Genomic DNA, 24,003 nt, shown 5'->3' with positions numbered 1-24,003 from the left:
ACTAGAAAAAAGAATCGTCCGACTTGACATCGCAAGCGGATGAAACCACAGTCTTGTTCATGACACTGATTGCTTCAGGAAAAAAACAGACTGTGAAGTCCTTAACAAACATCGCATCCACCATAGTCTCTCCACTGCCGAGAGGACAGCTATACAGTCCCTGAATTCTAGCCACTAGATAATGATCAACCCAGCAGACAAAGGGGACACCACCATAGTCCTCAACTGTAATAACGACATAAACAAGGTCTACTGACAACTCTCTGACACCACCTACTATAAAGAACTCAGAGACAACCCCACACCGCAATTTACCCAGGAATTTAAGAATATCATCAAATCCTTCCCAAAACAGCTCCAAGACCTACCAACTCATTCCCCATTAAACCACCTCAGAGACCTTCTAACTGCTTCCCAAGATACACAAACAGGGGAACCCAGGCAAACCCATCCTATTTGGCCACAGCACTCTTACTGAAGGAATACTGGGACTCATAGAAATCATCTTCAAACCACTTAGTGCACAAAGGGCTAACTTCCTCCACAACAGAACCGACTTCTTCCACAAAGTCTGCAACGTTAACAACCTCCCATGGAGGTCACTTCACTATCCACCAACATCCCTCACAATGACGACATAGCTGCCTGCCCCAAATATTTACAAGACAATGGACAACGTTCAGATATCCACCCCAAACACATCATTAAACTCATCCATTTCATCCTCACCCATAATAATTTTACCTTCAACAGCAAACGCTTTGTCCAAACCATGGGAACAGTCTACTAGGACGGCTCCCCAATATGCCAACCTCTTCATGGGCCAACTTGAAGAATTTCTGGACAAATGCACCACCAAACCTATGAAATACATGGGATACATTAATGATATTTTCATCCTCTGGACAGACGACTTAAACTCCCTCCTAGATTTCCACCACAACTTCAACACCACCATCCATTTATTAAACTCTCTCTGGAACACTACCACACTAGCATCAACTTCCTGGACACCATGATCAGTGTCAGCAATGGATCCATTCAGCAGTGCCACCCAGAATGGGGGGACAAGTGGGGCAATTTTCCCCAGGACTCACAGGGACCTCCATAAGAATATAGTATTCTGTAGTATTGCAACTTTTTTTAATGGAAGGGGCCCCCGAAATTGCTTTGCCCCGGGCCCCCTGAATCCTCTGGGCAGCCCTCCCCTTCAGATAACAATATACAAGAGACCCTAGATCAGCACACTTACCTTCACGGATCCAGTAACTATCCCAAGCACACCAAGAAATCTGCTATCTACAGCCAGGAACTCAGATACCACAGAACATGTTCCAAGGAGAAAGTCCAGGATATGCACCTTAACACGCTTAAAACCGCTGTCGCCAAACAAGGACAGTCCACCAGAAAAGTAGATCACATTGTGGAACAGGCCACACAAATACCCTGAGAGAACCTGCTTCAATACAGAAATAAAACCCCTTCTAACTGCACACCACTAGTTGTCACCTACCACTGCATACTGGAACCCATATGGGTTATCATCAAATGACTACAGTTCAAACTTGATGGGGACCCCAGCTTAAACCCCCCCCCCCACACACCTCTCCAAGTTCATCATTTGAAGCAAGCTCACCACAGACCAGGACACACCAACTCAAAGCGGCACCAGAGCCTGCCAGAGCAACAGATGCAAAACCTGCAAACATATCTCCACTGATACAATGATCAGTGCCCACCACTAAGTGGGTGAAACCAGACCATCAATACACCCTCGAATGAACTTCCGCAGGAAAGACAAAAACACCATATTACCTGTGGGTGAAGACTTTTCACAAAGGGATTGCTCCGTATCTGACCTCTCAGTCATCCTCAAAGGAAACCTGCATGACACTTGCAAAAGACAAGCCTGGGAGCTTAAATTCATAACTTTGCTAGACACTGAAAATCATGGTCTGAATGAAGACATAGGATTTAGACATATGACTGCAGGAGTGTGAACGGGCCACTTTGCCTTGAGGGGACCTTTAGAATATGTGCTCACTACTTTTACACTTAACTCTCTGTTTGCTCTTGTATTTAGCTATGATACTCTCCCTATCTTTCCCAGACCTGAAGAAGAGCTCTATGTAGCTCAGAAGCTCATCTCTTTCACCATCAGAAGTTGGTCCAATAAAAGATATTACCTCACCCGCCTTGTCTCTCTAATATCCTGACCGACACGGCTACATCAACACTACCTACAAGTAATAATGCAAACATTTCCCATTTTGCCCATGTCTGGGTAATTTGTGCACCCCTTGTCACCCCCTGAGGCTGCCAGAGGGCAGTACTGGGATGGCCCAAAACCCAAGCCAAATGCATCTGAGGAAGGTATAAACATGCCTCCCCCACAATACACCTCCTTGTGCATTATTAGTGTTTATGGCATGCATCTAAGGTGCTTGGCGCTGTGCAAAATATAAAGGAAGCAGCAGTCCCTACTCCAAAGAGCTTCTGTTTTAATTTGATTAGATGGTGTAGTCCAGATGCAGAATATACCAGGCACTCTACAGCATGGTGTACACTGCAAGTAATGCAGATAGGATGCAATACCACAGTGTCCCAGGGGGAGAGAAATTTTCCTCAGCTGCAGGTTATATTCTTGATGATGAATGTTGTTATTATTTGTGTCTCTTTTATCCTGGCTATGGTAACTTCCAGTGCTGTGTGCCTAATCTTTCAGATCTTAGCTGTTTGCTTTAATAGTGTCTTACAGCAGTGAGTTCCACAGCCATCATTACATGTTGCAGTAGGAGTTTCTCCTTGTATCCAATTGAAATAGAAAGTGATGGGCATTGCTTTCTGCTGCAGGACAGCTGCCATTTTGTGTGTTTGGGTTGATTAAGCGTGATCTGGGACACACCACACACTTTCTATCTCTCTTTCTCTGTGTTCTCACGTGCAGGTTTTACTCTGGTCCTCACTTAGTTTCCCTTGCTCTGACCCAGAGTAAAAGTGAGCAGTTTGCTTTGGGTATGGAAAGATATGTAATGGGGACAAAAGCTCCTGAGCTTGGGGTGCAACTCTTCCCCCTCGACTCTTAACCTTGTGTCCTGTGACTTTGGTAGGCTTTCTAGGTGGAACAGACCTTGCAAGTATGTGGTTCTGCTTTGCCATCCTGAGGCTGCAAACATTTGACTCTGAGAGCAAAAGCCAGCGAGCTTTATGCAGCACCAGGACACCATCCTGCTCTCCTGATGCCAGTGGTGCTCTTGTCTTTGACTTGAATGGGAGCAGCCTAAGGTGATCGCGGTGAAACCTGTGCTAGCAGTTAAGGAGTCATGGTTCCTTGTCCTAACAGCCAGGAGACTCTCCTCCCTAGAGATGGGCCTGGATCAAAATCCTGGATCCAGACTCCTCCAGAGTTTGAAGGTTCAGTTCCGGCCCAGCTCTTTTCAGTTAATCAGACTCTAGTGTTCAGCCCCTTGTTATAATGGCTAGGAAAGTAGCAGTCACATACATTTCCCTGTGAAAGAGGAGGGGAAAAAAACCCAAACAATGATCCTGATTGTGTGTTCCTCCATTGTCACTCTTGGGCAAGGGACAGACGGGGGCTTAAGGTGACTTTAAGCCTTCTTTGAATTCTCTGCCTTTTGTGGCTGTGCAGGGCCCTGCCTGGTGTAAGTTAGAATAATCTCAGGGCTGCTCTAACTCAGTGGTTCTCAACCGGGGGTACACGTACCTGTGGGGGTACACAGAGGCCTTCCAGGGGGTACATCAACTCATCCTAGACATTTGCCTAGTTTTACAACAGGCTACATAAAAAGCACTAGCAAAGTCAGTACAAACTAAAATGTCATTCAGACAGTCACTTGTTTATACAGCTCTAGATACTGTACACTGAAATGCAAGTACAATATTTATATTCCGACCGATTTATTGTCTAATTATATGGTAAAAAGGAAAAAGGCAGCAATGTTTCAGTAATAGTGGCTGTGACACTCTTGTGTGTTTGTTTCTGATTTTGTAAGCAAGTAGTTTTTAAGTGAGGTGAAAGTTGGGGGTACGCAAGACAAATCATCCTCCTGAAAGGGGTACAGTAGCCTTGAAAGGTTGAGAACCTCTGCTCTAAATTATGCCCTGCTTCCCATAGCTCCTAGGGGCCCCAGGAAGCTGAGTGTAGCCATAAAGCACTGCATTCTGGCCATGGACTGATCCAACCCCTATGCTGGGGTGCAGTGCTGGTATAGACCCCTTACACCACACAGGGATTCTCAAGGAGCTGTTTCTGCCCCCTTTAAGGCCCCTTGCTGCTGCCAGAGCAGCCTAAAGGGGATGTCATGCAAGTGAGAATCTGCCCAATGATTTGAAAAATACCTTGGGAGTCTATCCCTCTAGCTGCCCCGAGGCTAGAAAGGCAGAGTTCAGCTGTGTAGTGCCTGGGCTGGCCAGGGCAACACATCCTTCTGAACGGAGCCCGGCAGGCCCTGTTCGCTTGCCTTTTTGTGGTTTTCCCCCAGGCTCCTGTGAAAGGCACAGCCCCACGCTGAGGCATGTTGGGAGAAAGCAAACAAGGCGTTTAACTCCTCCATGGTGTTGGGCAGATGACAGCGTGTGATTTTTTTTTTAATGGACTTTTGTGTGTGGGGTGTAACAGACAGCGTAATTGCTGTGTGTGAGTATATGGATCAAGGACATGTGGGGAGTGATTCTGCCCGGTGCTGAGTACCACCTGTCAGGTGCTGTGCACATTCAGCATTCTGCAGGGGCTTAGCACCTAGCTGGATTGGCCAGGCCTGAAACATTTCAGCAATGTATTTGCTCCTGTGCTCAACCTTTGCACTGGAAGATTCTAGTTCCTGCACCTCAGGGGGTTTCTCCAGGTGTTTAAATTCGGTTCAGTTTAACCCCTGCCATGATCTACTTGAGCACAGGTGTGCTGCCCTGGGTTTGCTCCAAGGAGTGCAGTGGTGAAACTAACCTAATGCTGTCTGAGAACTTCCCCCAGCCTGCCACTATTAACTCTTCCCTCGCAGAGGGTTGGTGGGTGAAACAGTGGTTAGAGCACAGGGCTGGGAGTCAAATCCTGCCTTTGCTACAGGCTTTCTGGTTTCTGTGTGACGGTGCGCAAGGCACTGTATCTCTGTGCTTTGGTGGCCCTGTCTGCAAAATGGGGATAATACTAAGATGGGCATGAGCTGCCATGTTTAGGAGAGCTGGGTGGGAAACTGTTTTCCTGGCCTGGGAATATTTTCAAGAGTTTTGCCCATCTCAAATTGGGATGGAAAGTTGAAATCTCAAATAGTCACAAACTGAAAAACTGGTTGGTTGGTTTGTTTGGGTCAATCAAAATGTTTGTTCCTATTTTTTTTCATTTTAAAACTTTTTTTAGTCTTATTAAGTTTAATTTCAAAACATAAACCTGTTTTCCACTGGACAGCTTGGGAAGCAGCTTGGGAAGCATTGACAGTTTGGCGAATGATTTTGGTCTCGGTAAATTGGCATTTTTCGATGCAAAATCATTTTGCAAAAATATTCCCAGCCAGCTCTAATGCTCAGCTCTGGATTGCAAATCCCCAGAGGTTGAGGAGTGGTTTGGATCTCTTAATAGCTCACGAGGCTCCTTTGCAACCTAATTAACAAATTAATGAAAGCATTCTGAAATCCTTGGATAAAAGCTGCTGCAGGCTAACAGTGTTTCTATCAGTAACCCTGGTAAACCACCACATTGTGGGGGAATGTAGGAAAACACCAACGTAACTCCAGGTCTGCATAGGAGGCAGCAACACAGACCTCTGGTCTGGACTCACTCCCTGGCCATCTCCCTTAGAGTGGTATTTGGGCCCGGACTTAAACCCAGTAGCCACCATGAGGGTAGGATAGAGCCACCCCGGAGTCCCATTCTAGTGATACAGCATCACAAGGGTTCCTAGGCACAGGATATGCCGTTGTTAGCAAACAGACCTGTGAAATGAGACATGAAACCTGGCCTCCCTCCAGAGGCACAGAGAACTATGCCCTGTGCCTCTTTGTTTGTCACTCCCAGGTAAATAAATACATGCTCAACAGCAACTTGGGACGGGTGCCAAGAATGGAAAATGATTTTCTTTTGTCTAAAGTTTCTGGGCTGCTCTTTCAGGAGCAATTAAGGAGATTGAGGCCTGTGATCTCTTCCTCCTCCAGCCCCTTCTGACCCCGATCAAAAATGCAGCCTCTGAGGCTGTTTCCCATAGGTATGACCTCGCTTTCCGATTCACAAAGCACGAAGTAGGGTGTCTGGATCATTCCGTGGTCCCTTCCGTCGCAAAAAAAGTCTCAAGACTGACCAGCATAGGTGAAGTGGGCAGACTGGAACAATCTGGTAGGCTGTAATGCATCTATCTATGGCAGAGGATAGGTAATGTTGTCAGACAATTCACACATTTGGAGAGGCAGGGTTAGAGCCCTTGAACTTTGGCTCCCGACACACAGGCCTTTACCCAATGAGCTTAAAGAGCATTTTTGTAGCTACTGGTACCAGTAGTAAGTCTATTATCCTCTCCATGAGTATTCACTAGAGAGTAGCATTGCACTTACTCACACTAAGGGCTTGTCTACATCAGAAAGTTGCAGCGCTGGTGAGGGAGTTACAGCGCTGCAACTTTGAAGGTGTACACATCTGCAGGGCACCACCAGCGCTGCAACTCCCTGTTTGCAGCGCTGGCCGTACTCCCGTTTTGTCTCGGGTGTAGAGGATCCAGCGCTGGTGATCCAGCGCTGGTAATCCAATGTAGACAGTTACCAGCGCTTTTCTTGACCTCCGTGGAAGGAGGAAGCCTCTGGTAATCAAGCTGGTTTCCTTTCCCGGTTTGCTCTCTCGGTCCCGGAGCCACCCAGCAAACCGCAGGGAAGGAGACCTGCTTGCTCGGGGTTCCGGGACCGAGAGAGCAAACCGGGAAAGGAAACCAGCTTCGCCGCGGTTTGCTCTCGCGTTCCCGGAGCCACCCAGCAAACCGCAGGGAAGGAGACCTGCTTGCTCGGGGTTCCGGGACCGAGAGAGCAAACCGGGAAAGGAAACCAGCTTCGCCGCGGTTTGCTCTCTCGGTCCCGGAACCCCGAGCAAGCAGGTCTCCTTCCCTGCGGTTTGCTGGCTGGCTCCGGGACCGAGAGAGCAAACCACGGCGTTCCCGGTTTGCTCTCTCGGTCCCGGAACCCCGAGCAAGCAGGTCTCCTTCCCTGCGGTTTGCTGGCTGGCTCCGGGACCGAGAGAGCAAACCGCGGGGAAGCTGGTTTCCTTTCCCGGTTTGCTCTCTCGTCCCGGAACCCCCCTTGAAGCCGCCCAACAGCGCTGCAGTGTGGCCACATCTAACACCACTTGCAGCGCTGGTTGCTGTAAGTGTGGCCACTCTGCAGCGCTGGCCCTATACAGCTGTACTAATACAGCTGTAACAACCAGCGCTGCAAAATTTTAGATGTAGACATGGCCTAAGACAGCATTTTACATGACTAAAAGACACCCACTAAAAGAGTAATAAGCTCCCACAGCTTCTGTGTCCAGGTGTTCTTCCTGCACGGTATACCCAACCGAAGAGAGATGTTGCTGCACTTCATGGACCGAATGTTCAGTCACTCAGAATCCTGGGGGATTTCCTGGTGAATTCAGAGAACAGTTGAAGTGATCGTCTTAACTGTTGTTTTACTGCCAGTTTCTCTTGTTCTTTATTCCAAATACAACAGAGGGGAAGAACCCAATTGTTTAGAACATTTCACATATGGTCTTCGTTAATATTCTGGGGACTGCAGCTCTCAAGCTTTGGGCTGGATTCTGCTGTTGGTTTCACTAGAGTAAATTCTGTGACACTCCACATAATAGAAAGGAGTTATTCTAGATTGTGCTGCTGTAAACAAAATCACAATCTCCTCTTTGGTGTTTGACTTGGCTCAGCATGTGTGCAGACCATGTGTTGGCGTAGCCAGAAGAGGTAGTAACTATGTGCAGATAGAACCTGTTTCAGGCAAGTGTCAAAGTTTTAAGTAACTGAACCTGTATTCCCTGTCTGTGGTCCACCAAGGGCACCAGCTTAAAGGTTTCCATCTCCCAGCTGTCACCTCTCCTGGGCAGAGACCTGCATCTCCCTCCCTCCTGACTGGGTTTTTTCCAGGCTGCACAGTTCCCTCCCTACTCTGTGATATCCCTAGCAAGCCAGACTGGCTAAAAGTCCAGCATCTACACATTGCTTTCCCAGTGCACTGCCTACAGTATAAGTTACCACATAGCTCTTGCTAAGCAAGCACATTTATTCTTAAGGTGAAAACATCACAGAGGAAATGTATTAAAAACAATAAAAGAAGCTGCATACATGCTAATGAACTTAGCAGAGGTCATCCCAGCACCAGCCTCAGGCTTCAGTCGGTGTCAGTCCTTCAAACCCCACAACTGAGTTTTCCCCATGGTTACAGATTCATAACTATCTCAGATTCAGTACCAGAACCAGGCAGAACAGTTCAGCCATTTCTTTATACAGCTTGGGTCTTTGATCTTGTCTCCAGAACCAGATAATCAGCAGACAATGACCCTGTCCTGAGGGTGTCCCTTCCAAAGGCAGGCTTTGTGCATAATCAGAGTAGGGGAATTTGCATTCACTTCCCCTGAGGTATTCTTCAGGAAATCCACTTAACAGTTATTGTCCCAGAGTCCATTCTTGCCTTGCACATTTTCAATATGGTCCTTTGAACTCTCAGGTCTCACATTACATCTCCCACCTAGACAGGTCACCTACAATCCTGGCCCATGTTAGTGAAGAAACTTTGCATTTAATTCAATGTATCCCAAAGAGAATTAAACTTAATTCAGTAAGGTCTCCCCAAGGAAATGCAGGAAATTGCCGTATCTGTCACAGCATGTACCTGGACTATCACCGCAGAACACCCAGGTTGAAAATCGTTCCAGTTTGTGTAGTAATTTCTGATGAGAGCAAATAGATCTGAAAGTTGGGGAGCAAGTTAAACCACTGATTCATCTCTCCAGTGACTCTCAACTTTTCCAGACAACTGTATCATTTTGGGGAGTCCGATTTGTCTTGCGTGCCCCCAAGTTTCACCTCAATTAAAATCTACTTTCTTAGAAAATCAGACATGAAAATACAAAAGTGTGTCAGCACACTAGTACTGAAAAATTGCTGACTTGCTCATTTTTACCATATTATAAAATAAATCAGTTGGAATATAAATATTGTACTTGCATTTCAGTGTATAGTATATAGAGCCATATAAACAAGCCATTGTCTGTATGACATTTTAGTTTGTACTGATTTTGCTAGTGCTTTTTATGTAGCCTGTTGTAAAACTAGGTAAATCTCTAGATGAGTTGATGTACTCCTGGAAGACATCTATATACCCCCAGGGATACGTGTAACCCTGGCTGAGGACCATTCCTCTATACTTATCAGATGTGAAGCTGAGGCCCAGATACTCAGCTGGTGTAAACTGACTTTCACCAGCTGAGGGTGTGGCCTCCGGAAATGGAATGTAGTGCCCTTGACTCATTGCAAGACCAGGGTCTTCGCTCAGACCTGAAATGGGGACAGTGTCCCTACAGGCTTTGAACGTGACTAGCCTTCTTCCCCATTGCCCAGCCACAGATGTAGGTCCCCATGGGGGATGTGCCACTAACTGAACTGAGCACGCCCTTATAATGACACACTGTAACCCTTTGGCCTTCTGTCATTCTAGACTGTCTCTTCAAAGTATGTCCCATGAACCGCTACTCCGCCCAGAAGCAATACTGGAAGGCCAAGCAAACCAAGCAGGACAAGGACAAGATTGCTGATGTGGTGCTGCTACAGAAACTCCAGGTGAGGCAAGCTCGGCCAGTGAGTGCCGTTGAAATTCCAGGCAACAATCCTCACAGTAGGTCGTGAAGTTTTTAGAGGTACTGGCTGAGGACTTGCCAACCTTTCCCCCAACACAAGACCTGACACATTGTCTTTGCCTGTGGCAGGCTCCTGGGAGGACAGAGCCCTCTTTTGGAAATCTCTGTAGCTGTGAGCACATGTCTCTTCTCACTTCTACCTGTCCCTGTCTAGCAACCTCCTCCTGCAATGTTCCATCATCAGCATGGACCTCGGTCCCTTGAGCTAGAGCAGTAACTCCATTAGGAGGTAGCAGTAGTAGGCTCTTATGTATCTTATATCTGTAAAATGGAGTTATCAGTATTTACCTGCGTTTGTAAAGCACTTCACGATCTACAAATGACATGCTAGGTAAGAGCTGAGTATGATTATTATATAGTCCAGGTACTAGAGGGGGACATATAACACAGGTTGAACTGGTAGGTTATACTTGCATGACACACCCTTTGTGCAGGCTTTTGTGTACTGCTGCTCCCTTCCCAGTAATGAGATAAACTAGCCTTGGATCTTCTGTGGCTTTCATTGCATGTCAGCTTCTCCACCCTTGGCAGAAAGGGATGCCCCGGAACTGTGACCTTGCCATGCCAGAGCCACTCTTTGACAGTGGAATCGGGGAACTGATGACAGGTTTATTGCTTCCACTGCCGTTAGAAATATCTTGGGCCAAATTCACTACTCTACTGGTCCGTGCAGCTCCAGAGGCTTCTGTGAAATGAGGAACCAGTGAGGAATTTGGCCCAATAGCTTATATCTTTCCAGCTAATTTTCTGCCAAGGTAAAACACTGTTCTGGGAGCCACCGATCCATGCCCGTAACAGAAGAAAGTCATAGATTTTAAGGCAGAAAGGGACCATGGTGATAATCTAGTCTGACCTACTGCATAACACAGGCTAGAGAATAGCATAGGCCACTGTGTACGAGGGAGACTGTGTTTGTATCAGTTACAGACTTGTACTGATCCTGATTTCTTAGGTTGCTCACACGCAACCCCTACATACTCCTTGGAAAAAATACAAAATGGCTGCCCTGCTGTTTGTCTGACTGAGCTGGATGTGATCAGCGGGACAGGCCTATAGGTCAAGAAGTTTCCAGTTTCTCATGGAATCTAGACAGTGCCACAGCAACGGCCTTTGAGTGGGAGGGCCCTGCTGAAGTCACAAACAACTTTAAAAGCCTGGTAGCTACATGAGCTTACCAGCCCTTCCAAGCTAAGGAGTGTCAGGGCAGGACAGTATTCTCCAGGGGAAGTCCAAGAGAGAAGTGGTACTAGGTGATTCAGTAGCTGGCAATCTTCCCTCTTATTGTGTCATGCTGCTCTGCACTGTTAAATACCTGCCTCCTTCCACCCTAGTGGTGAGTGATAGACTTACTTTCAGGAGGTTGGATAGTGGCAAGTCTGCAGGAGATCAGAGACATCATCCTGTTCGGGATCCTTGCAACTGGAGTTATCCACTTCACTTCTCTGGGTTCGTGTCTTGGCATTTCACTTCTCTGGACTTGCTCCCCTTTAAGTCAACGGCAAAAACGCTGTTGATTCAGCGGGCAGAGGATGGGGTGACGTGACTGCAAATCCAGATAGCCGTTATGGAAACGTAAGAAGGATGATTAATAAAATGACTCGCTGTCTTTAAGTGTTGAACAACTAAACTAGTGCAAGATAGATGGAGTGAATGGGCTGAACCATTGAGAGAACCTTAGTGACCGCAGGTCCACTTACTGCAGTCCATGGCTGGCAGGGACTGCCCTTGAAATATAGCAAGTGCCATCTTAGATACATAAGGTTGCCCCACAGTATTAGGATCAAAGCAACCTGGGAAATACTGCAAATAGGACTAACCCAAAACCCAGTGAAGTCAGACTGCTGTTGACTTTGGATAAGGCCCATACTAAACATTGCCGGTTGTGTTAGATGACTGTGTAAATTTGTAAGGATGATTAAAAGATTTTTAACACCAGAAGGGACCATTAGATCATCTAGTCTGACCTCCTGTGTAACACAGGCCAGAGAATTTCACCCAGTTACCCCTGTTTTGAACCCAATAACTTGTGTTTCGCTAAAACGTGTCTTCTAGAAAGGCATCCACTCTTGATCTGAAGACATCAAGAGATGATCACTTTGTTCTTCCTCATCTGTGCTGATAACATTATCTTGTGAATAGACACCCTCTCTTTTCCTGTGTAGGTTAGAAAACAGCTTCTAATATCAACAAATATGCTTGCCGTTAATGAAATCAAATTAGCAACTGAATATAGTGAGAGCACTGGCAGAGTGTGTGTTGGGGCTGGGGAGAGATGTCCTCTGTTAAATGTTTCTGATTTGAGTCCTCATCTCATTAGTACTAAAGAACTTATACAACTTCTTGCTCCTCCCTTTCTGCCCTCTCAGCTGTGTGTGTGTGTGTACACCATTTTAAATTTGTAAGCCAGTAGGTAGCCCCTGGACTGGGAAGGAGTTTTATGCAATGTACTACCCACACTGGCCCCAGGTTGAAGCCCCTTGTAGATCCCAGGACGGTGCTGGTATTCAAGGTTGTATTTATCCATGTCCCCAGCTAGTTTTAAACCATCTTTCAACCAGAGGAAATAATTTCCTGAAATAGTAGCACCCAGAAATAAAGAGCGGAAATCCAGGCCTGGCGTTTTGTCTGCGGCGGTCTGAAATGTGCTTAATTTAGTTGCCAGATGTAGGCGCCTTTTGTACTTCTTTTGGTGGAGGTTTTTGATATTTATAAGTGTCTCACTTTGCTGGTAGCAACTAGAGTCATGAGGCACAGACAGGTGCTATGCACGATTTCCCTTCTGCAGCTGTGCTGATGCTCCTCCATCCTGCCCTGCAGCTCCCTGCTATTCCAGTCCCACTATCTCCCTCCCCTCAGCGAAGACTTGTCATGTCCCTACTGATACCCCTCCAAGAAGAGGCTGTCAGGGCTTGCCTACACTTAAAACGCTACAGTTGCACCAATGCATCCCCTCAGTGTAGATACTACTTCTCGTCGCCGTAGCTAATCTTCTTCCTTGAGGGGCAGGAGCTAGGTTGATGGAAAAATTCTTCCATCAACCTAGTGCTGCCTACACAGGGACTTGGGTTGGCTTAACTACACTGCTCGGGGTGTGTGTGTGTGGATTTTTCACACCCCCGACCAACGTCGTTAAATCGACCTAATTGTCTTGTGTTGACCAGGCTTCAGTCTCACCTGGTGGTTTTGTGACATGGACAAATACTTTGTAAGAAACCAGTTGGGAGCATCAACTCCTTTCTCATCTGGGAGCTCTTTGCACTGGAGACACACTGGAGCCAGACCCCCAGATCTGAACTGCCTGGGCTTCATGGGGGGGATTGGAAATTGGATTTAGTGCCACACGGTGCTGCAGACAGTGAGCTCTCAGAAGCAGCGCTGGTGCAATGGATCGTAACTTTTTCTATTTCTTGCATCCCTGGTCCCGTTTCAATGGGTTGCTCTTTTCCAAGCTGCCTGTAAATCCACCCTGGGGGCTGCTGGGTGTGGTCAGCTGCTTATTTTCCTTACAGTTCCTTTTTGCAACGCTGGTTTCTGCCGAGCCGTGGGGTCCCTTCCAAGCTGGGCGTGCTCAGGCTCCCGCTCCCCTGTTGCTGGAGTGGAAACAGAGGCAAATGTTTATCCAAGATTCTGAGGGATTAGTGATTAATTAAAGAAAAGTAGCAGCAATGTTTTAAAGAGCTTTTAATTGTCAGTGAAGCATACTGAAAGCAGCAGCATCTGCCAAGGCCGATTTGCAGTTGTGGCCCTGCCTGCTTGGGCAGCTATTCTCAACTTTTGCTTTTAAGGGACTAACTCATCGATAATTGTTTTAAACTGTTTCTTTAAAGGGATTGACTCATGGCAAGGGAGGTTTCTAGCCCTGGATCTTCTGTCTGTTCCATTCTCAGCAGCTTGGGGCTCCTTTTCCCCTTCCCACAGCTTCCTTCCTGTCCTTTGCCAGGAGGATACCGATGTGAACTGCAGTCTCACTAGCATTCATTTCCCCTCTCCCCTGAATGACCCGGGGAGAAGGTGGAGACCCACTGGGCTGAGGGTGTTGTGCAGTCTGGTTTAGGAGTAGAAGAGTAGATGGGAAAGGCAGAGGTTCTTCCATCCCCCTTACTCTCCTGCAGTTGCAGGATTTCAGTTGAGTGTGTCTTGAACCCAATGAGCCACTCGCAAAATCACCCTGTAGCAATCCACAGCTACCCAGAACTTTATGGACGTTGGCTGTGAGTCATCTGAATAGACTTCATAGCCATATGTTAGGAACCTTTTACTATCCAAAACACCGGCTGTAAGCGTAGCCTCTGCTAGAACAATCCTGGCTAACTGGTATGCTTAGGGCACATGTAGGTCTTGTAAGCTGCACTGGGCTGGACAGTTTGACAGCCTGGCATTCAATCCCAGAGAGACGCTGTTGATGTAGTTGGACCCCGATACTCCCTGTATCAATATGCCCTGTAGGAGAATTCATTCCTCGCGCCATATATTCAACAGCAACAACTGTCCTGTTTAACACGCCATGCAGAGGCATGGATAACACGTGGTTTTGGAGAGAGAGGCTGGCTGGCCTGTTGCAAGGCATCTCAGAGCAGCTGGCCACTCCAGAATCTCTCTCCAAGCTTCCTGGTTACTCCATGGCCATCTCTTTCTCCAGCTGGCAAGTCAGAATGTGCAGCCTCCTGTGTGCAGTAACCGCCAGTGTTTCGAGGAGAGCTGGCCCTGGTAACTGCTAGGGACCTCCCGAGTCCTGGGACCTCCCTGCACCAGCAAGGTTTCAAGTAGAGGCAGTTTACACAGTCCTGTGCAAAGTCATGCGCTCCCTTGTTTTCATGTTCACAGTAAGACCTGGGGCCAACCTGCCCAGAAGACTGGGGCCAACTTTTTTCCAAGGTGCCCTCCGATTTGGGGTGCATCGGTTTCTGGGTGTCCAGTTGGAGTCCCCTAGGCCCTGATTCTCAGAGCTGCTGAGAACCCTTCTCAGAGCGGCCAGAGCAGCTCTGCTTGTTGTCTCAGGTTGAGCACTCAGACACCAAGACAGCCCGAATCCCAGGCTGCTTTATGAAATGTGGCCCCAAGCCTGGGAGCTTGCCCATGGCTGTGGAGGGGGAGGGGATCCAGAAATAGATCGCAAAGCCTGCCCTCCCCTGTAGCTGGCGTGAAGATGCCCTTGTTACCCCATGCTCCTCCCCCACACACCCTGATGGGAGGCAGCTGTGGCTCACCGAGCCCTGCTCTGTGTTTTGTGGACAGCATGCGGCGCAGATGGAGCAGAAGCAGAACGATACGGAGAATAAGAAGGTGCACGGGGATGTAGTGAAGTACGGCAGCGTCATCCAGGTATGGGCCACGAGCGCTCCCCTCCGTTGGGCTCACCATCGCCCGCAGCTCTGAGCTGTAGCTCGTGGCGTGGCCTCTTATCTGCTCCCAGGACATCCAGGAATAGGGACTGCAGCCACCTACACAGCCGCCTGGTTGCTTCTCCTGTGAACTCAAGTGTTTGTTTTAGTAGGAGCATCTAGGCAATAGCTAATGGAGGGTATGTCCACACAGCAGGGAAACACCTGCAGCTGGCTCTGAGACCCCGGGAGGGGGAGGGTCCCAGAGCCTGGGCCTCCAGCCAAAGCCCCAAACATCAAGCTAACTGCAAGTGTTTTATTGCAGTGTAGCCCCAGAGTTACCTGGCCTCAAGTATGAGAGCAGAGGGGCCTACATGGACAGTAAGGGAAGGGACGAGGCTCTGTCCCAGACCAGTAGAGCATCTGAGCAGTAAACCGTCGGTATCTAGATTCAGTCCCCAGCTGGGGTGTAGCTAAAGATGGGTCCATTCCCTGCCTGTTGGTCGATGCGAAGGGGTTTGGGTGGCTGGTGGTGAATTGCTAAGACCCTGCAGGCTGTGGGTTAGCGGACGGGCGCACTGGGATGTGACAAAGCACTGGAGTAAATTCTCACCCATCGGTGGACTCCATTGAATGAGCAGCTGGAAATGCATCCCTTTGAATGCAGGGGGCCCTATGCAGTGCTGCGGCTTCTATAACAGCAGCCCAGTCCGGCCTGCTTGCGTGGGAAGTGAAGGTGCAGGCAACTATTAGCAGACAAGGGAAACAATTGCTTTGGCTGCCAAAGGAGTGTACAATGCCTTGGCCCTGCACCCATGGGACCCTGTGTTCGTTTGTCACCTGGCAGTTACCTTTGTTTGAGGGCTGCTGCTGGCAGGTTAGATTTTGGGGTACAACTACTCAGCTTCATAAGACCTGAAAGCCTCAGACCACCCCGTAACTTGGGCTGCCACACAGAACCAAGGCAGCGAGCCAGGCTGGAGGACTAGGCAAAAGCCAAAGGCAATGTGGGCAGACCAGGCCTTCTTCGTGCAGTGTCCTTTGTGGTGGAGAAGAGACGGGCTCTGCAGTAGTGAACATAAAGGAGGAGGCTGCTGGACACAGACAGACCCTGTGGGTCTCTCTCCCTCCCAGCCTGTGCTGCCTGGCGTCACCATGCAGGGTCTCCTTAATTCCCTGCCTGGGCTAAGGTGCCCTAGAAGGGACTGGGGATGCCACTGTGTTTGGCTTTCCAGCTTCTCCACATGAAGAGTAACAAGTACTTGACGGTGAACAAACGTCTCCCCGCCCTGCTGGAGAAGAATGCCATGAGGGTGACACTGGATGCTACGGGCAATGAGGGCTCCTGGCTCTTCATCCAGCCCTTTTGGAAACTAAGGAGCAATGGAGATAATGTGAGTATGGTGAGGAGGTGAAAACCAAGGTGGGAAGGCTCCGGGGGGGTGTTGTACTCGGTGTTCTGTGAGGCAGCTGGGGAAACTGAGGCAGTGAGTAAGTGGTGAGTGGCAGAGCCAGGGATAGAATCCAGGAGTCCTGACTCCCGGTCTCCAGCCCTGACCACTGGACCATGCTCCCACCTGCTGCTTCAGCTCAGGTTCACTACAGGACAGGGGGGGCATGATGTCAAGTGGGTGGTAGTGGAGCTATTCAGTGTCCTCTAGGATTTAGGGGCTGGACTGTCACTCTCAAGCAGGTGAGGGTGAGGCAGAGGGGGTATGCCCTGTTCCTCACCCCCCTCACACCTTCCCAAAGGCCAGCCTGTTCATGCAACAACTCTGATGGTGTATTCCCAGATAGGGAGAGTCTCTTTTCTGCATCCCAGTTGCAGATCCCTGTGAGTAGAGAGAGGCTCGCAGAATAAAGGCAATGGGAGCTGGTGGAGGATCCTGAGGGCAGCAGGACCATGCTTAAGGGCCAGACTTCCGCATTAGCAACCACAAAAGAGACATGTAGGCAGCATGGCCAGCATGCTACAGAGTCCCCATATTCATGCTCTCACTCCTACCCTCACCTCTAATTCTCCTCCCCAGGTAGTTGTGGGAGACAAAGTGATCCTGAACCCTGTGAATGCTGGGCAGCCACTGCACGCCAGCAACTACGAACTCGCTGACAATGCTGGCTGCAAAGAGGTACCAAGAACAGGGAGGCGGGAAGGGTTCGAGTCCACTGTAGGGACTCGGTGGGAGGGCTAGTAGTCACAATGCTCATGTCTGGTTCTGTACTTCTTTAGCACTTGTTTGGAACCAATCTGTTTCGTTTCAGGCCCGTCTCTAGCATCTCAATCTCTCTGTCTTTTTTTCCCAGGTGAACTCGGTCAATTGCAATACCAGCTGGAAAATCAACCTGTTCATGCAGTTCCGGGACCACATGGAGGAAGTGCTTAAAGGGGTAACGAACGAGCATCCATTCTTCATGCCAGGGCTGCTGGATAGGGATTCCATTGTGCAAGGCGCTGTACAAACATGGTGGAGAGACGGCCAAGCCCCTGTGACTCCCGATCTGAATTTCTTTGCCAACACAGGGAGTAGCGTTTTGCTCCTTTAAGAGGGAAAACCTGCGCTTTCACCCATCGTGCCACCTAGTGAAGTGGAAGGAGGAAATGATGTGGGGCAGTAGGGCGTCTGGATGCGATTGCCCTGCTGAGCATGCCACCAGTATAAGCTTGAGGCTGCCTGAATCCCAAAGACACTCTGTGGGACAACAGCCCTGCAAGAAGGCAGATGGGCCTGATTGGCCTATGAGTGCATATATTGTCTCTGAAACTTAGGGAAGGGTGTCCACAGAACCGTGTGTCTCATGAGTACCTCCCTCGTAACCTACTCTCTGTGTCCCTGCTTGGCAGGGGGATGTGGTGAGGCTGTTCCATGCTGAGCAGGAGAAGTTTCTCACCTGCGACGAGTACAAGGCCAAAATCCACGTCTTCCTCCGCACCACCCTGAGGCAATCTGCCACGTCTGCCACCAGCTCCAATGCACTATGGGAAGTCGAGGTGAGCCCCGGGGGAGCACCTTTGTGGAAGAGCGTGTCGGCTCTCTCTCTCTAGTGGCTGGTGCGCACAGAGGATAACAGCTGATGGCAGCTCAAGTGGTAGAGGAGAAGGATGGGTCTTTTTGGTGCAGACAGTCCCAGCTTCCAGGCCTGCTGGTGACCCAGGCTGGGGTAGCTTCAGGCTGGAGTCTGGCAGCTGAAGCTGAGTTCACGCTTTCATAGCAGATGCTTTGACAGAATGAATGGCTGTTTCTGTATGTTTCCGGCCTAGACACTCTTCCTGGGCTGATCGTAAAATGCTGCCCCTTAGCAAGGCTGCCATAGCACCGGTGGCTGCGGCGCTGCCCACTGAAAAGAGGCAGTTAATCGCTGCCCAGTGCTAACGATAGGCCCAAAGCAGAGCCTGGGATCTACCACCATGAACAACTAGAGGGTTCAGATGGTTCCTGTTCCCTGCTGGAAGCCGTGTCTGCTCTGGGGTGTACCTGTCCCAGCCACCCTACCTGACTCACCAAAGAGCTGTCCTAGGAACTTCGGCTCTGAGCACCTCACTCTCTTTCCTGCATTTCCCCTCACAACGCCCCTGTGAGGCAGGGCAGGGCCATTATCCCCATTTTACAGGCAGGGAACTGAGGCACAGAGAGGCTGAGTGACTTCCCAAGGTCTGTGGCAGAGCAGAGAATTCAGTGTGGTCTCCCAAGTCCCAGGCTAGCGCCCTAATCCCTGGATTCTCCTTCCTCTCCCGGCGTGCCTTTCAGGTGGTCCATCACGATCCCTGCCGAGGTGGAGCTGGGCACTGGAACGGCCTGTACCGCTTCAAGCATCTCGCCACTGGGAACTACCTGGCTGCGGAGGTAAGAGTGGCAGAGGGGGCTGGATGGAGAGGGCCCACTCCTGCTGCCTTTGAGGTCTTGCCATCCCTTGCAAAGGGACTGCAATCTTGCCTGTAATGCAGAGCAGCGACTGCTCTCTGGAAGGCCACATTCTGCGTGGGGGCCCTGCACATTTTTCTTGGGGCTGAAGCTCACCTTAATCCAGTTTATAGGGCACTTTGAGAATTTTTCCCTGGGAGGCTCCTTGCCCTTGCTGATGGGAGGTCCGCAGCTCCCTCCCAGTTCCTCCTGGCTTACAGGAGGCGGAAATTCCAAAGTTTGGACCAGGGCCATGAACAACATTGCTGTTTGCCCATTTGCCCAGCAGAAAGCCCCCAGAGCTGGCTCTCACTTGTCAAACTTGCTCTTCATGTTTTCCCTTTCCGCTTGGCCTGCTGTCCTTTATTTACTCATCCCGGGCCAAGCTTTACTGTCAATCCTTTCACCACAACCCCATTGCTTTGACGAAAAGGAATTTGGCCAGCTGTGCTTAACTCTTTTCTGACTCCTGACCAAATTCAGCTCTTGCTCGTCCTCCAGGGCATTCACAGATTTCAGGGCCAGAATGATCATCTACTCCAGTGGTTTTCAACCTTTTAAACTTTGTAAACCACAAAAAAAATTCAAATGGAGGTGCAGACCCCTTTGGAAATCTAAGATGGAGTCTGTGGATCCCCAGGGGTCCAGGGACCACAGGTTGAAAACCACTGATCTAGACTGACCTCCATAACACAGGCCAGAACATTTCGTCCGCCCAGTCCTGCCTCAAGGCCGCATGATACGGTGAAGGCTAGAACCTATATTTTAGAGCAAGACATCCAAGAAAGATTTATCTGGCATGTCTCCGTTGAAGTCAGCAGAAGAAAGACCAGGTGACAAACTCGATGCTTGGAAAGGGTCAGAGTCAACGGCCCAACTTTTGTGTTTATATAGTTATTTATTTAATATTTCGTTCACTTTTTAGGAAAACCCAGGTTACAAAGGAGATGCCGCCGATCCCAAGGCAGGACCCACGGTGAGCTCTGAGCTGTGTTTTGCTTGGCTAGTGGCTGAGTTGCTGCTGGTCTCTGGGCCTGGAAGTAATTTCCATGCTCATCCACTGAGACTCTCACACAGGGAATCGGCACCGTAACAGAACAGGCCATTGGCCCAGTTAGGGACGGAGCAGGTGCAGTTAGATTCCGGGGAAGAGCAGCACCTAGTACTCAGGGTGACACTGGAGGGGCATTGTGCTCTGATGGATGTGGTGCTCATGGCAATGCTGGAAGGGTGCCTTGCTCAGTGTACCTGCTCCACGAGGCATCTCCATGTAGCACAGTGGCCAAATGTCCCGAGTGCACCCCCTGCAGGTATTATTACATCTGGTTGGAATCTAACTGCCTGGAGGGTTCGCACTATAGGCGCCGACTCCGTGGGTGCTCCAGGGCTGGAGCACCCACGGGGAAAAATTAGCGGGTACTCTGCATCCACTGGCAGCCAAGCTCCCTCCACCCCTGCCTCGCCTCCTCCCCATCTCGAGTGCGCCACGTCCGCACTCCTCCCCCTCCCTCCCAGTGCTTCCTGCCCTTCCTCCCCAGCCGCCTAACAGCTGTTTGGTGACACTTAGGACTTTCCTTGAGGGAGGGGGAGGAGCAGGGACGAGGCACACTCAGGGGAGGAGGTGGAGAAGAGGCAGGGCAGGGGCAGGGACTTGGGGGAAGGAGGTGGAATGGGGGCAGGGTGAGGGTAGTGCAGGGGCGGGGCCAGGGGCAGAGATGGGTCGAGCACCCACCGGGCAGAGGGGAAGTCAACGCCTATGGTTCGCACAGCCCAGAGTGTGCTGGAAGGGCATGCAGATGAGGTGGTGGTAGAAGAGAGACGACTTCCTAGCCTTGTGGCAGAGGGGTTCTTTTACTCCATTTACCAAGTACCTTTGGGAAGCCATAGAGGTGGATTTGGTCCTATAGATCCACTGGTGCATGCCAGTCCTCTCCTTATGTGTGTGTGAGACTGTTTTCGTGTTGTGAGGCCCAGCCCAGTTTCTTGGAAGCTTCTGCTGTGTCTTGAGACTGACTCGCCTTCCCCCTAGAGCACGTGTGCGTGGGGGAGCTTGGTACCACATCCAACCGCTTGGTACCATGCTCAACAGCTGCTTCCCTTGGTGCAGGGTGGGACAATTCGCTCCAGCCGGAGGAAAACAGGAGAGAAGATCAAATACCGGCTGGTGGCCGTGCCCCATGGGAATGATATCGCCTCCCTCTTTGAGTTGGACCCCACCACCCTGCAGAAGACGGATTCCTTCGTCCCTCGGTACGTGGGGATGCCCGGGTCCACTGTGAAACCTCACCGATTCAGTCAGCTTCATGGCCTGGTGGGAATTCAGAGCTAATTCGCCAGTTGGGCACAGTCTCACGGAGGCTGGGCTGCTTCAGGAGGGGGGAAGATTTGGGGTCAAGGAAGGGAGCATGGAGTAGCCATCACACAAGCTGAAAGCCTAGCACTGAAACCTGGTCCACTCTTGGCTGGGGAACCTCTAAGGAAAAGTGTAAGTGGCCCTGTTCTCTCTGAGTCAGTGCTGAGCCAGCTCACTGGTGGGAGCTGCATGGCTGGAGCTGCTGTGTGTTGGAAAAGCAGTAGCAGCACCATGGAGTCCTGGCCCGATTCCCGCTTAGGTGACTATGTCGACTCCCCTAATTCCCCTGCAGGAATTGCATTGTTTCTCTCCTGCCCCAAATCGTGTTCTATAGGCTTGCTGGTGCAGAGTGACTGTCGTGTCCCACCCCAGAGGTGGCTGCATTTCAGCACGGGGAAATTTGACGTGATTCCCATCTACACATCTGGAAAGTGCTTCCAGGCCTTTCTGGATGGAAAGAGCGATAGGAACGGAACCTTCATTGTACCGATTTCAGGAACTCCTATGTGAGGCTGCGCCACCTCTGTACGAACACTTGGATCCAGAGCACTGATGTGCCCATTGACATCGATGAAGAAAGACCCATTCGTCTCATGGTACGTCCCACGCTTGGTTACAGCTTGGCTGCAGGTTCTAATGAGCTCTTAGAATTCAGAGTTCGTGTCCCTGTAGGCTCTTGATCATCATCAGGAGGACCAAAGAAACCTAGGACCCGACCAAAGAAACCTAGGACCCAACCAAAGCAACCTAGAACTCAACTTAGCTGTCCAATGCAATAGCTGATAGTAGCCATGAGGTAGGGAGGGGGTAGGGCGGGTCATTCATCTCACCATGGATGGAGTAAATGTGCTGTGTTGGTCGTAGATAGCAGTGGGGGTGGAGTGGGAGCGGAGGGGTGTACCCAGAGCCCAGCATTGTAGTGGATAAAGTGTTGCGAAGGTGTCCATGTATATCTGACCCTGCGGCAGATGCTCTTGCTGGAGCCAAAGTGAGTTGTGGTGAGGGGAGACACTGGGTTCTCTCTTTCAGCTTGGCACCTGCCCCACCAAGGAGGACAAAGAAGCTTTTGCCATTGTTTCTGTGCCAGTGTCAGAAATCCGGGACCTGGATTTTGCCAATGATGCCAGCTCCATGCTGGCCAACGTGGTGGAGAAGATGAACGACGGCTTCATCAGCCAGAACGACCGCAGGTAACAAACCCAGTCGTGCTCCTGACTATTAGCCAAGCAAAGCCAGGCCCATGCTCAACTCAAAGGCACCTCTGTCTGTCTGTAACATGGTGACTTTTGAACATTGCATCCAGTGAGTCTCAGGGAGCATCGGAGGCTCCAGTGTGCTGAGCCCTGTGGATTTTGGTGAAACCCAGGAAAGCCTGATTTCCACTCAGATCAGCGTTTGGTCATGTCGCCTCCCAGATGGCTGTGGGAGGGGAGCAGAGTCACTCTGGTGCAGGGATGAGGCAGTGAGCACAGAGTTAGGGGGTAGAGTTAGGGGGCCAGAGATCTTCCTTTGCCTGCAGTACCAAATGAACACTCTGGGGGCCTGACTTTGGTGGAAATTATGCTGCTGGAAGCCTCTTGTCTCTCCAAGCCAGTTAGCTGGGTTCTCCAGGGAGGCTCCCTAGTCTCCATTCCAATTGAGATCACCCCTGGCAATGCATCTCAGCCCCCAACACTGGCCAGCCCCCCCCAAGTCAGGCTTCTTGCCCTCAGCTGATCCTGTCACCCCTACTGTGGCCAGGCCTTTCGCACCCCCACCCCTGTATCATGACCAAATGGTCACTCAGGATGCAGAAGGGATGTGGTGGGGGGTAGATGAGGGGCCTAGTTGGATATATAGCCTACAGTAAGCAATGACGCATGCAATCCTACTAGCTAGAGTGCAGCCTGCCCTCCAGTGCCGGGTGGCAGCAGGCAGGGTCTGTTGGCCGGGCTGTGTCCCTGTTACTCATGGCATAGCATGGCTCTCGGCCTAGAGCTTCCCTGCCGGTGGCCTGATTTCAAGCCTGCTTCTCCCCAGGGGCGCAGCAAGGAAATCAGATTGTGTCGGGCCTGTGCCAGCCCCTCCTTTGCAACAAGAGAAATAAATTAGGAACTGGGAGATGGCCCTGTGATAGCACGGGGTTAGTTAGTCGCGGTGTTATTTATAGGTGGGTGGGTTCTTGGCATTTCCTAAGCAAAACACAGCAACACAGTGATGCAGACAGATTGAGCCACTTCCCCTTTGCCACCCCTCTGCCAGAAGACAAGCTGAACCCCTTGGACTACGGCGCGCCAGAGACTTGGCTGAAGGGCTGTGTTTTGTGGAAGAGAACCAGGGTCCTGACCACTCATGATGATCAAACTCATGATTGTTCACAAGGGGAAGGATATTAGTCCTGCTGTCCAAATTCTTTATGTACTTTAGTTTGAATACACGTGAGAACATAAGAACGGCCATACTGGGTCAGACCAATGGTCCATCTAACCCAGTATCCCATCTTCTGACATTGGCCAACACCGGATGTTTCAGAGGGAATGAACAGAACAGGCCATCATC

General features: G+C 50.1%; 1 protein-coding gene across 3 annotated transcripts in view; it reads left to right on the top strand.

The window, feature by feature from the left end:
- The window catches only part of ITPR3 (inositol 1,4,5-trisphosphate receptor type 3), an 85,199-nt gene that overhangs the window by 19,557 nt on the left and 41,639 nt on the right, over positions 1-24,003 (top strand). For 2 of the 3 annotated variants that reach the window (XM_030561376.1, XM_030561378.1), the window contains exons 3-13: positions 9,694-9,815; positions 15,128-15,214; positions 16,449-16,607; positions 17,244-17,342; positions 17,518-17,601; positions 18,056-18,202; positions 18,960-19,055; positions 20,038-20,088; positions 21,220-21,362; positions 21,962-22,061; positions 22,495-22,655. In XM_030561376.1, coding sequence (XP_030417236.1) covers positions 9,694-9,815; positions 15,128-15,214; positions 16,449-16,607; positions 17,244-17,342; positions 17,518-17,601; positions 18,056-18,202; positions 18,960-19,055; positions 20,038-20,088; positions 21,220-21,362; positions 21,962-22,061; positions 22,495-22,655 — 1,249 coding nt within the window. The remainder of the gene's footprint in view (positions 1-9,693; positions 9,816-15,127; positions 15,215-16,448; positions 16,608-17,243; positions 17,343-17,517; positions 17,602-18,055; positions 18,203-18,959; positions 19,056-20,037; positions 20,089-21,219; positions 21,363-21,961; positions 22,062-22,494; positions 22,656-24,003) is intronic. The other variant, XM_030561377.1, reaches the window with a different exon arrangement.

The sequence above is a fragment of the Gopherus evgoodei genome, chromosome 4 (genome assembly GCF_007399415.2).
Source record: "Gopherus evgoodei ecotype Sinaloan lineage chromosome 4, rGopEvg1_v1.p, whole genome shotgun sequence".
Classification (NCBI taxonomy): Eukaryota; Metazoa; Chordata; order Testudines; family Testudinidae; genus Gopherus; species Gopherus evgoodei.
Note: the sequence above shows the minus strand (reverse complement) of the source record. Positions and strands in the feature narration are given on the sequence as shown.